This window comes from Pseudozyma flocculosa (genome assembly GCF_000417875.1).
Source record: "Pseudozyma flocculosa PF-1 unplaced genomic scaffold scaffold00028, whole genome shotgun sequence".
In the NCBI taxonomy this organism is placed as follows: Eukaryota; Fungi; Basidiomycota; class Ustilaginomycetes; order Ustilaginales; family Ustilaginaceae; genus Pseudozyma; species Pseudozyma flocculosa.
Genome location: NW_006920896.1, coordinates 274,068 through 287,976, shown reverse-complemented (window position 1 = coordinate 287,976; position 13,909 = coordinate 274,068). Strand labels below are relative to the sequence as shown.

Sequence of the window (13,909 nt, the reverse complement as noted above, 5' to 3'; positions counted from 1 at the left end):
GCCCGCTTGGGTGGCCGAGCAGCGCAACACACAGACCGCCCCCGTTGCGAGTTGGGCGCCGCGTAATTCCAGGTTCTCCACTTTGGCCCACCCCACGCACCGTCCACGTCTCGCTCTCGCTCTCGCGCTCGCCCTCATCCTCGTCCTCACCCTCAACCTCCTCGTACCGCTGCTCCACCACCACCCATCATCGACGTCGGATCTCTTTCTCGTCACCGTACCTCTCTCTCCTCTCCGGTCCCCTCGTCTACGCTCGCGTATCCGCAGCCCAGTCCGCCTTCGTCGAATCCCCGCTCGCCGCCCACCCCGCATCCTCAACTCTCCCGCCCACCTGCCAGCTTAGACGCCGTCCGCTCGCCCGCCCGCCCAACATGTCTCGAAGCAGCTACGACCGCTACCTCACCGTATTCTCGCCCGATGGACGCCTCTACCAGGTCGAGTATGCCTTCAAGGCCATCACCACCGCCGGCCTCACCTCGATCGCCGTCCGCGGAAAGGACTGCACCGTCGTCGTCGGTCAGCGAAAGGTCCCCGTGAGTCGCGGCAGCAGTTCCTGACAGCACCAGCAGTACTGATAGTCCAAGCGACACTCTGGCTCTGACTGACTCCCGTCTCGAACTTCTCGGCTCACCCACGACCTCTGTCGCCTGCCCCGCTTCGTCCACCCTAGGATAAGCTGATCGACGCCTCGACCGTCACCCACATCTTCAACATCACTGCCGAGATCGGCTGCATCATGACTGGAAGGATCGGTGCGCATCAACGACTTGCACCCCGTATCCCCGGCCGCTCCTAAGGCTCACTGCTGACTGACTGGCGACGCCGCTCCATCTCCGCTACCCGATGCCGTCCCTCCCCCGCAGCCGATGCCCGTTCGCAGGTGGCGAGAGCGCGCTCCGAGGCGGCCGAGTTCAAGTACAAGTACGGCTACGCCATTACGCCGGACCAGCTCGCCAAGCGCATGGCCAACATCAACCAGGTTTACACGCAGCGGGCCGCCATGCGCCCGCTCGGCATCTCGATGATCCTCGTCGGCATCGACGCCGAGCGCGGCCCCCAGATCTTCAAGGTGGACCCCGCGGGCTACTATGTCGGCTTCCGCGCCACGGCCGCCGGCTCCAAGCAGACCGAGGCCAACAACTTCCTCGAAAAGCAGTTCAAAAAGTCGACCAGCACCACGGCCAGCGGCGGCTCCGACGCCACGGCGACGGCGGGCTCGTCGAGCGGCGCCGGCGTCGTCGTCAGCCCGACGGACGCGGCCAGCGTCGAGGCGGCCGAGATCAGCTCCAAGATGTCGCGCGACGAGGTGCTGGACCTGGCGGTCAACACGCTCAGCACGGTGCTGGCGCAAGACCTCAAGGCGTCCGAGATCGAGGTGGGCATCGTCGGTGGGCCGCTGGCGGCGGCAGAGGACTCCAAGGAGGCGCTCCAGCAGAGGCGGTTCAGGACGCTCGACGAGGACGAGATCAATGTCATCCTCGAGAGGCTCGCCGAGCGCGACTAGCTGGCAGCGCGGCAGGACCATGTACGCGTAGCTCCCTCGCCCGCTCGATGCAATCGCCATGGCGACGACCCGAGCATGTTGTCCTTTTCGTGTAGATCCGAATCAGAGAGAGAGAGAGTGCGCATCCGCAGCCTGGTGCCACAGGGATGGCGCGCAGCATCGCCACATGCTCTGGCCAACAGATGGCGCGGGCGTCGTCTCGGATCCTGGCGGGGCGGCATGGGCCCGCTCCGTGTCCTGGCGGAGGCCGCTTTGCTGCCTGACCGACTGCCTGCCTGACTCGATCTGCCGCTGCTGCTGCTGCCACGGCCGCCGCTGGCAGCTCATTTCGCAGCTGCTCGATCTCCGGTGCGCTACGCCCCACCCGCGCAGGCGTGGGACCGCACCACGCCCCGAGCCCAAGTTTCAGGCAGGCGGGCGGGCTGGCTGACCTGCTGGCTAACCGGGCGCACGTTTCAGGCGCAGATAAAACGCGCTCGACGGCAGGCTGGCTACCAGGCTGGCTAGCAGAGGCAGGCTAGGCAGGCCCGCGTTCGGGCCAAGTTGCGAGCTTCAGGCGAGTCTCGCCGGCCGGCCACTCTGCTGGCCTGCCTCAGCTGGCCGCTCAGCGATGGCAAGCCCCAGCCCGGGCAGCGCTGCCCTTTTTTCCCTCTTGCCCCTCCTGCGCGCGCGCGCGCGCCCCGACCGGCCCTTTTCTAGCCCCTTCCAGCGCCACCCCATCGTTTCCTCCTTCGTTCCCGCCCCCCATCCACCTGCTTATCCCCTCACCTGGGCCATAGCATCCCTTAGCTACCCGCCACACCCCATTCTTCGACCATGCAGGGCCATTACGACCAGGGCGATTGGCAGCAGGGCGGCGCATGGGGCGGTGGCGGCGGTGGAGGCTCGTTTATGTCGACACGCGGGGCCGCCACATCCACCAACAGCATCCAGCTGCCGCGCAACCGCTGGGGACAGCCCGCAGCGCCGAGGCAGGATCCATTCCCCCCCGCGTCCGAAGAGCCTCGCACTGCCAGGTACGCCTCGCCTCATGCCGCTGGCTACAACGATGATCCTGGCATGCACGGCGCGAGCAACTTCGAGGCCGAGCTGGGCGTCGGCATCGCCATGACGGGCGGCTACAGCAGCTACGAAGAGGAGCAGTACATTGCACGCCTCCGAGCCCAGTCCTCGGAACCCCAGACGCACTACGTCGCGCAGCCCACCAGGCCTAGCCCGCAGCCCATAATGCTCAGCCCGGAGCTCGAGGAGCTCACCCAGAAGCTGGCCTCCTCGCCCTTCTCCTCGAGCGACCTCTACTACCACCTGGCCGCCCAGCCGAGCATCCTGCGTGGCGAGGAAGAGCCCCGTGCCCAGATCGAGAGGGTCCTCGACCAGGTTGCCCTGCTGAGGACCAGGAGGGAGATCGAGATGCAGCAGGCCGCGGCCTTCCAGCACGAAAGGGCACTGCAGCACGCTGAACGCTACGGCTCGGCGCAGCGTTCGTCGGAGCCCCCCTTCTCTCCGCCCAATCAGTTTCGGCGAGCCGTTTCCCCGCCTCCCGCCCAGTCCGGCCGTCAGCAGTCGCCAGCCGAGACGATGATCAAGAGCCCGACAGCCACCAAGTCGGCCATCCTGCCGTCGACCGAGGACCGGAGCAGCTCGGCATCCATCTGGGCCGTCAAGAGCGGCGGACCACCCCCTGAATCGCCGGGCTGGAAAGCACGAGAGCCGACGCCTCCGCGCCCCATGACGCTGTCGGAGCAGCACGACGCCCCGAGGGACGACTCGCAACCCGACAACTTTTCCGAGTTCATCGACGAGGCCGTGGCCTGCCCGAGCGGCTGGTCCGACTCAGGAGACGGTCCGGAGGCCGCTTCGCCGCAGCAGACGTTCGAGCCGTCGGACCGTCAGCCTGGACCTGTGCAGGCAGATGCGCCTTCCCTCGACACGACGTCGCCGATGGCAGCCACGCCTACCTCGGTGCGAGCCCAGAGCCCCGCCAGGCACACCGATGTCGAGCCGTCCGCAGCAGACGACGGCCATCTCACGCCTCTGGCGGTCCCGACCCATCTCGAGCAGAGCACCACTGTGCCGGAAGCTAATGGAAAGGAGCTCGAAGAGCTTGCGGCCATCGTGAGTAGCCATGCGTAGACTGCAGTGCGGCCCCACCTTCGCCCGTCTCTGAGCTTCGTCGTCTCTCCTTTCCACCTGCGCTCTCAACCGCCTGTAGCACGAGGAGTCGGCCAAGATTGTCGCCCAGTGCAACCGCCAGCTGGAGGCACACGCTGAGCCCACCAGTGCTCCCGCGGAAGGCGCAGCTGACCTGGCCGGCACTACTGCCCCGGCTGCGCACGTCGAGGAGGCGACCGACGCCCGCACGTCTCCGACGCCTGCAAGCCCTCAGCAGCACCAGACGCAGCAGCAGCAGCAGCAGCAGAAGAGGCCCTCGATCCACGCCATGAGCCGCGAGGAGCTGATCGAGAGGCTCATCGAGCTCGAGGAGCAGAACAGGAAGCTGAGCGACGAGGTCAGCCAGCTCAAGAGGGAGACGGCCGAGCGTGGTCAGCAGCTTGCAGAGTGGAGCAAAAAGACGGCCACCGCCGTCAGCGATCTCAAGAGGCGCCTCCACGCCGCGGAGCAGCATTAGGCCGAGCGATCGAGGCGCGGTGGCAGCGGCAGGGGATGCGCACAAAAGCAACAAGCAAGCCGAGCAAAACAAAAAACAGACAGGTCCGAACGCAAGCGCAACAAAGCAGCGCCAAAACGGCGCCGACATTGACGACAGCAGCAGCAGCAGCAACGTCCGCAGCAGCGCCTCGTCAGCACCGGCCACGAAATCAGCCTCACAATCGTCCCATGTCCGTCGATGCCACCAGTCGGTCGGAGGAATCGGCCCGCACGCAGCTCCGTAGCGAGATCACAGCTGCTGCCATTCGGGGGCGGAGGTCTCCTTCCCTCCTCCGGCCCCTCCCTCTGTGCACTGTACAGCGACCCAAGCGTTGCCCAACTGACCGAGCCGTGGCGCGATCAATGCGCCTCCCTCCTCCGGGGCGCGCACTTGAGGATGTCGTCGACCCGGAGGATCATCTCTGCGGCCTCGCTGGCGCTGATGACGACCTGCTTCTTGAGCTTGTAGCTCTCGGTGACGCCCTTTTTCTTCATGTCGGCGATGCAGTTGTTGTCGAGGTCGAGACCGGCGGTCCTGTCGCCGTTCTGGTGGGCGGCGCGGAGGCGGGCGACGAGGTCGCTCGAGTCGAGGCCAGCGTTGTCGGCGAGGATGGTGGGGAGCTGTCGGAGGGCGCGGGCGAAGGACTCGGTGGCGATGGCCTTTTTGCCGGGCGTGTGGCGCGCCGCCTCGTCGACGACCTTGGACATGCCCATCTCTGCGCACCCGCCGCCGAGGAGCACCTTTGTCTCCTTGACCGTCTGCGACAGCACCGAGAGGGCGTCGTGCAGCGACCGCTCGGCCTCGTCGAGCATCTGGGTCGTTGCGCCGCGCAGCACCACGGTGCACGCCTCGCCGGCCGCGACGCCCGAAAACTTGATGAGCTGGCGCGAGGGTCAAAAAGGGGGGCCGTGCCGAGCGGTGGAGGGAGGCGGTGGGCAGAGGGAAGATGCGTCAGTAGACAGGTCCGGATGCAGCTGCCCCGCCGTCCAGCACGCGTGCCGCGCAGGCTGGAGATGCATGACAGAAAGACCGCAAAGGGCGACCGGCGGTCGGGGAGGCGCGCATGTGGCCAGCTCACCTTGTCCTCTCCAATCATGATTTCCTCGATGACGTCGCACTTGCCGAGCTTGACGAGGTCCGGCCGGTCAAAGGTCGAGGCAATCTCGCCGCCCGTGACGAGGGCGAGGCGCTCGACGCCCTCAAAGTCGGCGTGCTCGATCGACATGATGCCGGCGTCGGCGAGGAGGCTCTCGGGGTAGTTGTAGATGAGCTGGCGGTTGACAAAGCACGTGATGCCGTGCGCCTTGATCTTTTCCACCTTGGCCTTCATCTTTTCGCGCTCGGCGCGCTCCATTTCGGCCAGCTCTCGCGTCCCCTCGACGCGGACGCGGGCGCCAAACACCTTGATCTTGTCCGTGTCCATCGACGTGTTGCCGACGAGGATGCGGGCGTTTTCGATGCGCTTGGGGCAGTTTGTGCCAATCTTTTTGTCGAGGATGAAGCCCTCGTCGAGGTACGAGTCGGTGAGCTTGCCGCCGGCCTTTTTGATGATCTGGATGTTTTCGAGGTTGGTCGAGCCCTTGAGGCGGAGGACGGCGTCGACGGCGAGCTTGGCAAAGTAGTCCTTGTCGGCCGAGAGCACCTTGGACGAGAGCGTGGTGCGCGCAATGTTGGTCAGGTCCTCGCGGAAGGCGGCCGGGTCGCTGCCGTGGTCGTCGGCGGCGTCGTCGAGGGCGCGTAGCGCGGCGGCGCTGGCGATGCGGTAGCCCTCGACAATCGTCTGCGGGTGGATGCGCATCTCGATGAGCTTCTCGGCCTCGCGCAGCAGCTCGGCGGCCAGCACGCACACCGACGTGGTGCCGTCGCCCACCTCGTCGTCCTGCACCTTGGAGATGTTGACGAGGATCTTGGCCGCCGCATTGTCGAGGTGGATCGAGCGCAGGATCGTCGCGCCGTCGTTGGTCACGACAATGTCGTTGGACCCGACCGACTGCAGGATCTTGTTCATCCCCTTTGGCCCCAGCGTCGACTTGACCAGGTCACCCAGCGCTAGCGCGCCGACAAACGACGAGAGGCGCGCATTCTCGGCACGCTCTTGTGTCGCCTGCGGTGCGGAGCGGCGACAGTGGCGGCAGCGGCGACGGCGGCAGCGAAAGCGAAGCAAGCGAAGTGAGAGCGAGAGCGAGAGACAGAGACGGTCAGTGGCCTTCTGGGCGCGCAATTCACCCCAGCAACTTGTGGTTGAGGCCCGCGCGCGCGCACTCACCTCTTGGGCAAAGATGGGCGCCGACATGGTGGAGCTCGGATATAGGCTGCGCCGGCTAAGGGTTCAGCGCGGTGCGGTTGGGATGAAGTATCGGGGGGCGGTCGCGGACGAGAAGAAAGGTATGGCGATGCGCAGGTCACGTCGGTGCGTAGTCGATCGATGGCGCTGGTAGAAAGGATTGGCGTGCAGCGGTAGTGATGGTGGTGGGCTGCGGCGAGGCTCGTGGAGGTGAAGGGTGCGCGAGGAGGGTCGAGCGGAGAAGAAACGAGAAGCCAAGCCAAGCCAACGCCAGCCAGGCCAGGCCAGCCTCGCTCGGACTCTCTGCAACCAACACCTGGCTGGCTGGCTCGCTCGCTCTGGGCTTCTCTCACCCGCTCGCCCGCTCGCCCCTTTGCCGCATTTTTCGCGCGCAACACAACGCAACGCACGCACGCACGCCCTGGCTGGCCCCGCCCCGCCTCGCCTCGCCTCGCAGGAAAGCCTTCGCGCCCTGCAGGCATTTTTTGGAAGAAAGAAGAAGCGGGCAAGACAGGCCAGACCCAGGCCTGGCAGGTCCACGAATTCGGCGCTGCGCTCGATTTTTCGGCGTGCTCGCCGCGGCGTGATCGACCCGTGCGCACTCGGAGCCGCCAACCTGCACCAGCTTGCATACACGGGCTAGCCACCACCGCTACCGCCACCGCATCGCCGGCATCCTAGTGCCTCTGCGATGGGGAGTCTCATCCGATTTACAGCTGGTCGTAGCTGTACGAGCGCTGGTCCAAGCTCATAACATGTGCGCTCCATTGTGTCACCACAGGGACAGGTACGTCTAGATTCGAGGCGCGGAAGGCCGGTCTGGTGGAGGTGTGAGTGTGGGTGAGGGGGAGGCAGGGGAACAGGGGAACAGGGGAACAGGGGAACAGGGGAACGGTGGCACTGCTGCTGCCGCTGCCGCCGCCGCCGCCGCCGCCGCCTATGCCTGTGGCCCAACGACCTCCTGGCCGTCGACGTGCACGCCGCGGAACTCGTCCTGGTCCTGCTGGCTCTGCAGCTTGGCCTGCAGCTGCGGCGGCAGCGGCCCCTCTTGCTCCTCGCGGTACTTTTTGAGCAGCTCGATGGTCGTAATCTTGAGGTTGTGCTCCTTGGCAAACTTGAGGCAGGCATCGCGCGATGCGATGCCGCCCAGCGGGTCGTCGGGGTCCACCAGCTCGCACAGCAGGCCTGCGGGTGGAAGCTTGGCGGCCTTGCAGAGATCTGCGAGGCGAGCAAGGACAGCAGAGAAGGGCAGGACGAAACCGAGTGAGCACAGCCGTCTGCGGCGAGCTGCCTCGAGCACACAAGCTCAGCTCGAGCTACGACGCACTCACCGACGCTGGCCTCGGTGTGGCCCTTGCGAACGCGGACGCCGCCCTCGGTGTATCGCAGCGGGCAGACGTGTCCCGGCCTGGTGAAGTCGTCCTTGTGCACGTATCCCCTTGTGCCGTGCTGGCCCTCGCGCTCCCCCTCTTGGCTCTGCGCCAGCTTCCGCGACGTGAGCGCCCGGTCGTGGGCCGAGATGCCCGTCGTGGTGCCCCACTTGTAGTCGACGGTGACGGTGTAGGCCGTCTTGTTTTTTTCGTTGTTGCGGGGCACCATCATGGGGATCTCGAGCTCCTCTATCCGCTCGGGCGTGAGCGAGATGCAGATAAAGCCGGACGTGTGCTTGATGAACCACGCCATCTTCTCGGTGGTGCACTCGGACGCCGCGATGATGAGGTCGCCCTCGTTCTCCCGGTCCTCGTCGTCGAGCACGACAACAAACTCGCCGCGAGCAATGGCCGCGATGGCCTCGGAAGGTGGGTCGAACATGGTATCGGGGTTGTGATTGAGGTGGCAGGTGAGCTGCTGTGTGGTTGAACGGGCAGCAGGAGGGGAAGATGGCGGATGCGGTCGAGACGCTAGAAGGAGGAGGAGGAGGAGCTGGTGGTGGTGCGGAGAAGGGAGGATGCGGGAGGGCCATAGGGGAAGCAGCGCCGAGCCCCCGGGGTTGAGAAGAAGCGTCCCGGCGTTATGCAGGCCCGGTCCAATCCAGAGTCGAAGCCAGGCCCAGTCCCTGCCTGCCCTTGTCCCGAACAGTGGCCGGCTTTTAGGCTCTCTGCTTTGCTCGGCTAAGCTCCGGGCTGCGACTCGGGCGGCCAGGGCCAGCCCCATCTCGCGTGAGAAGCGCCCAAACTGGCTGGCCAGCCACCCTTGCACCTCCGACTTCCGGATCCTTTCTCGACGCTGGCCACGTGGGGACAAGGCAGGCAAGCAGACAAGCAGGCGGGCACCCTGGTATGGTCATAGCATCGGTATCTAGCAGGGCAGAGCAGCAGCAGAGCAGCAGCAGAGCAGCAGCAGAGCAGCAGCAGAGCAGCAGCAGAGCAGGTTTACAAGGCGGGCTGGGGCAGGCAGAGGGCAGTCGAGGATCCCGTAGGGCTAGATGCGCCGGAAGGCGATCGAGGTCGTCGAAGAGCCCTTGGCGCCGCCCTGGTTTCGATCGAGCGAGACAAGGCGCCGGGAAGCAGACGATCAGCTGGCGGCACGGAGAAAGACCAGCGCTCTCGCTCGCCAAGAGCACACTCACGAAAGTGAAGGATGGCGTCGGGATGACGGTATCAACCTCGAAGCCTGGCGGGAAAGGGAGGGATGCTCGGGCAAGCAAGGTCAACGTACGTGCTTGGGCCTGCGGCCAGAGCGAGCCCAGACTCACCAGCATGCGTGAAGCGCTCCACCAGCTCGGCCTCGGTAAAGTTGCAGCTGGTGATGAGGAAGATGCCGCCATTAACGTCGCCCTTGGGCGGCTTGACCAGCTTCTCGACTGCGCGCGTGTAGAGCTGGATGGGCGTCTGGCCCTCGATCGGCTGCGACGAGAGCGCGATGGCGTCGAGCGTGCCCTTGTCGCAGACCAGGTCCCAGCCCGCCTCGTCGCTCCCGAGCTCGCCCTTGGGCATCTGAACCAGCTGCTCGACCTGGACCGCGTCCATCAGATCGGCAGATCGGAAGCGCACACTGGGGCAGTCGCCGCCGCGCTTCTCGCCCACGGCCTTGGCCAGCTGGATCGATGCGTCCGAGTAGTCGACGCCCACCATTCTCTCCGGGTCGAGCACCTCTTCGAGATCCGCAGACGACTCGAGCATCTCGAAAAGCAGGTGCCCATTGCCCGTGCCCAGGTCGAGGACGGTGGGGGCAGAGGCGCCCTGCTCTTCCCTCTGCGCGACGATATCCTCGTCGGTGTAGTGCTTCTCCAGGTGGCGGATCATGCGCATCACCGAGTCCTCGCCGAACCACACCTCACCCTCCTCGCCAATCTCCTGGAACGTGTTGACCTCGCGCTCGTAGACCGAGTCCCAGTGGGCCTTGGTCCCGAGCTTGGACTCGGGCAGCGGCTCGCCCTCGCCGACGGCCTGGGGCCGCTCCTCCTGTGCCTGCGCCTGTGCCTGCGCCTGCGCCTGAGCCTGGACGGGAGCAGCGTCGCGGCGGACCTCGACGAGCACGCTCTCGCCGATCTTGACCGTGCCAAACTCTTCCGGATCGAGGCCGGCCTTCTTGGCCTCGTCGACCAGCAGCTTGGGCGGCTCGTTGACGTCCTCGGGCGTGAGGCGGAAGCTGCCCCAGTGGATGCCGAAGCTCTTCCTGCTCTTGACGTCGCGGTGCACGAGCACCGAATCCTGAGGAGCGACGTGGACCGTCGACATGACGTAGCGCGGCAGGTAGGCGCCGATCGGGATGAGGGAGAGGTCAAAGGGGCCCAGGAGGTCGCCGATCTCCTTGAAGGCGGGGCAGGTAGGAAGGCTGCCTTCCTGCTCGCGACCCATGCCGCGCGGAACGGTACGATAGCCGGTGTCGCCGGCAAAGTAGACCTTGGCTCCCGCCGACTCTCCACCGAGCGCCTCGAACGTCCATCCGGCCCACAGGGTGCGGTTGCGATCCAGAATGCCTCGGCCCGAAAAGTGCTGTGCGGGGACGCAGGTCAGGCGAAGCGACTCGGCACCGTCGAGGGACACGACAGACTGCTGCCACCAGTCGCACTCGGTCACCTGCGATGAGGACAGCTTGAAGTTGTCCTCGAACCACGAACGGTTGCCGAGCGTGCAGAAGACGTGCGGGGGCTTCAGGCCAGACGAAGCCGGAGGGTTCAGCAGCTTGGCAATGGTGTCGTAGTCGAGGTGGTCGTAGTGGTTGCTGCAGGGGAGGGTCGTTCAGAGAAGCAGAGGAGGCAAGAAAGAGGTCAGCGAGGGTAGCAAAGCGACGCACCAAACATGCCACGGACGCCTGCTCACTGGCTCAAGACGACGACGTCGGGCCACGCCTTGTGGCCGCCGCTGATGGTCGCCTCGATCATTTCCTCGACCGACGTCGGGCTCTCGGTGTACCTCGCCGGCCCGAGCCACTGAAAGGGTGAGCATCGTTTCGAGAGGACCGGGTCGCACAGGACGGATACCGTCTTGCCGCTGCCGACTGGGATCTGGAGGTGGACCGCGGCGTGACCGAGCCAGGTGAACGTCACGCCGGTGTCCTTGCTGTCCCCCGACGGCGACGACGACGGCGACTGTTTGCCAGACTCGTCAGCCGCGACGGTCCACTTGGGCTTGAGGACGTGGGGCAGCACCGGGTCGCCAGACTTGCTGGCCGTCTTTGGCGGCAGCGGCACCTCGTCCCAGTCGAACAGCCGCCCACGCAAGAAGGTGAGGAAGGTGTTGTCCGCCGCCGAATCCCACGGCGACTTGAAGACCCGCCGCGATGTGTCGAGCTTCTGGCCTTCCGACTTGGGCTTCGCCACGTTCGTCCAGTGAGGAGGCGGCGTGGTACGGTAGTAGGCGGGCGTCAGATCCGACGTGGGCGCGGACGCCGTGAGGCGCGGGGCGGAGAGAGAGGACGACGAGGAGGGGCTTGACATTTTGCTGGAAGCGGCGAGCCGACGGGTTGCGGTGCGGATCATGGGCCGATATCACGGGTGAGCAGGTGCTCGATGGAGAAGGGGGATGGTGGCCCGACCTGGGGGAAAGGGGGGTCGAGCTCACCCAGGTGCAGTCCGTTTTAAGGCTGTCGGACAAGGACGTCGAGAGTCGTTTGCAGCTGGCTAATGCAAAAGGGCTGTGTCTTCAACGGTCCTGCATGCCGCTGGCGAGTCTTGGTGCTCGGTCTGTAAGGCTTGGTGGTGGAGGAGAGGTGGGGTCGTCGCTGAGGTCGAGGTCGAAGCCGATCCGGCGGAAGATAGAGAGAGGGCAACGTGGCAGAGATGGCCGTACGCCGAGGCCGCCTGGCCGGCAAAAGTTGGCCGAAGAGCAGCGCGAAGAAAACCAGCAGCTCGGGCCCCTCCACTCTGACCGGCTCGACTCGGGACTCGGAGGCGGCGAAAGCGAGGAAGAGGGAACAGGCCTGCTCTTCCACTCTACGCTCCTTGCTCACGACCCACCAGCACACCAGGCCTCGATAGCAGCCATTGCTCACCCGACTGACAGTCAGGCCAACAGCAACGACGATGGCAGCAGCAGCGACAACCACTCGGGACCGCCGCAGGAGCGTCTTTCGCCCCTGCATCGACCTACACGAGGGCGTCGTCAAGCAGATTGTCGGAGGCACCCTCACCGACCAGGACCGCGAGGTGGCCGGCGAGCAGAGCAAGCTGAGGACCAACTTCGTCGCAGAGCAGTCGCCGGCCCACTTTGCAGAGCTGTACCGCAAGCACAACCTCACCGGTGGGCATGTCATCAAGCTCGGTCCCAGAAACGACGAGGCCGCCGCATCGGCGCTCCAGGCCTGGCCGCGCGGCCTCCATGTCGGCGGCGGCATCACGGGCGACAACGCCGCCGAGTGGATCGACAAGGGCGCGGAAAAGGTGCGGGTCGATCGTCATACAGCTGGCCGTGCACCGCCAGCCACCATGATGACTTGCGTGCGCTGACCATCGCCGCCTTCCCTTGCCCTCCCCTCACCTTGACCCCTCTCGTCGCTCCGCAGGTCATCGTCACGTCGTATCTGTTCCCCTCTTGCAAGTTCTCGCTGCCACGGCTGCAGGAGCTGCGGGATCGGGTCGGCAAGGAGAACCTCGTGGTCGACGTCAGCTGCCGCCGGAGAGGGGACAAGTGGATCGTCGCCATGAACCGATGGCAGGACATGACCGACATGGAGGTCAACAAGGAGTCGCTCGATCTCCTGTCCGAGTACTGCGGCGAGTTCCTCATCCACGCCGCCGATGTCGAGGGCCTCTGCCAGGGGATCGATCAGGAGCTGGTGCAGAGTGAGTGTGTGGCCCTGAGATGCCGACGTCAGTCGGAGTGTGACTTTGTGTCTGACGTCCGAGGCTTTTCACCATCCACTCCGCGCAGGGCTAGGCGAATGGTGCACCATCCCGACGACCTATGCTGGCGGTGCCCGACGTGAGTTCCGCTACCGACTGGAAATCAGCTACGCGACGCTTGTTGACCGCTGTCCCTCGATCCTGACCGTCTCGCTGCGCAGACATCGGAGACCTCGAGCTCGTCGACCGGCTGTCGAACGGCAAGGTCGACCTGACCTTTGGCAGCGCTCTCGACATCTTTGGCGGGTCCGGCGTGACGCTCGACGAGCTCGTCCAGTGGAACGCGCAGGCGTGAGGGCGAGCCGGCTGTCGGACCGGAGCCCCGTCTTGTACCAAGACCATCTATACCTCGCAGGTCGCCAGTCGGGCGGTCGAATCACTTTGCCCGCCTTGCAGGCAGGCCAGCCCAGCGATCACTGCGACCACGTTACCGTGACAGCGGAGGATCAGAGGGAGTAGGTAGCGATAGCGATCAAGGAGATAGTGTGTGGCAAAGCTGCTCGGGATCAGGGCGTGGGAGGAGGCAGGGATAGAGGAGGAGGAGGAGGCCGGCAGCGACATGCCGGCCGAAAGAATGAGCCCAGCCGCCCGACGCTCGGGCCGACGGAGCCAGAGTCAGACAAGCCGACCAGCAAGCTGCATGCGCAGCCCAGCCAGGGCGGCCGCGGACCTCGACTGATCGGAGAGCGGCTTCGAGCTGGCTGGCTGGCTGGCTGGCTGGCTGGCGGGCGCTGGGCTCAGATGGTGGTCCGAGCTTTTTCTTCCTGCTGTGTCGACGCCAAATCGACGCGGCGTTTTTGGGCCTCCGCGAATCGGACGTGCGGCACGGAGTGAGCGAGGCGCCGAGAGGGGTGGTTTGATCACCTTCCAGCGGCCTGGCCTGACCTGGCCTGGCCTGACCGGCGCCCGCACCACACAAAGTACGGCACTCACCAAGCCGCCCGACCGACCGACCGCGCGAAACTCGAGCAGCTTAGCTTGCGTACGCTCAACACGTACAGCTGGCCTGCGCCCGCACCGCTCGGATCAGGCCAGCAGGCCAGGCGGGCGGGCGGGCGGGCGAGCACAGGCCGCCCTCGAGTCGAGGCGAGGCGAGGCGAGTCGAAGAGGGCCGGGGGCAGGGCAGCCCAAGGCGAGGCAGGCCAGAGACCTTCTCGTCGTCGTCGTCGCACGCAGGAGGCAGGC

The 13,909-nt window shown here is 65.8% G+C and overlaps 6 protein-coding genes across 6 annotated transcripts; 3 read left to right on the top strand and 3 right to left on the bottom strand.

Moving 5' to 3' along the window:
- Window positions 1-371: 371 nt before the first annotated feature.
- Window positions 372-1,504, top strand: PFL1_06686 (uncharacterized protein; the record flags this gene model as incomplete). The annotated part of the gene is made up of 3 exons (XM_007884232.1): window positions 372-533; window positions 671-752; window positions 864-1,504. 3 exons carry the CDS (start codon window positions 372-374, stop codon window positions 1,502-1,504), a joined length of 885 nt encoding a protein of 294 aa, XP_007882423.1.
- Window positions 1,505-2,320: 816 nt separating this feature from the next.
- PFL1_06685 (uncharacterized protein) lies at window positions 2,321-4,133 on the top strand (the record flags this gene model as incomplete). The annotated part of the gene is made up of 2 exons (XM_007884231.1): window positions 2,321-3,619; window positions 3,717-4,133. The coding sequence occupies 2 exons, from the start codon at window positions 2,321-2,323 to the stop codon at window positions 4,131-4,133; spliced, it is 1,716 nt and encodes a 571-aa protein (XP_007882422.1).
- Window positions 4,134-4,513: 380 nt separating this feature from the next.
- On the bottom strand, window positions 4,514-6,447 carry PFL1_06684 (uncharacterized protein; the record flags this gene model as incomplete). Its single annotated transcript, XM_007884230.1, has 3 exons — window positions 4,514-5,035; window positions 5,233-6,258; window positions 6,421-6,447. 3 exons carry the CDS (start codon window positions 6,445-6,447, stop codon window positions 4,514-4,516), a joined length of 1,575 nt encoding a protein of 524 aa, XP_007882421.1.
- A 928-nt stretch (window positions 6,448-7,375) lies between these two features.
- On the bottom strand, window positions 7,376-8,250 carry PFL1_06683 (uncharacterized protein; the record flags this gene model as incomplete). Its single annotated transcript, XM_007884229.1, has 2 exons — window positions 7,376-7,656; window positions 7,770-8,250. 2 exons carry the CDS (start codon window positions 8,248-8,250, stop codon window positions 7,376-7,378), a joined length of 762 nt encoding a protein of 253 aa, XP_007882420.1.
- A 609-nt stretch (window positions 8,251-8,859) lies between these two features.
- On the bottom strand, window positions 8,860-11,362 carry PFL1_06682 (uncharacterized protein; the record flags this gene model as incomplete). The annotated part of the gene is made up of 4 exons (XM_007884228.1): window positions 8,860-8,910; window positions 9,008-9,051; window positions 9,134-10,605; window positions 10,704-11,362. The coding sequence occupies 4 exons, from the start codon at window positions 11,360-11,362 to the stop codon at window positions 8,860-8,862; spliced, it is 2,226 nt and encodes a 741-aa protein (XP_007882419.1).
- A 543-nt stretch (window positions 11,363-11,905) lies between these two features.
- On the top strand, window positions 11,906-13,019 carry PFL1_06681 (uncharacterized protein; the record flags this gene model as incomplete). The annotated part of the gene is made up of 4 exons (XM_007884227.1): window positions 11,906-12,262; window positions 12,385-12,664; window positions 12,753-12,803; window positions 12,886-13,019. 4 exons carry the CDS (start codon window positions 11,906-11,908, stop codon window positions 13,017-13,019), a joined length of 822 nt encoding a protein of 273 aa, XP_007882418.1.
- Between the last annotated feature and the right edge of the window lie 890 nt (window positions 13,020-13,909).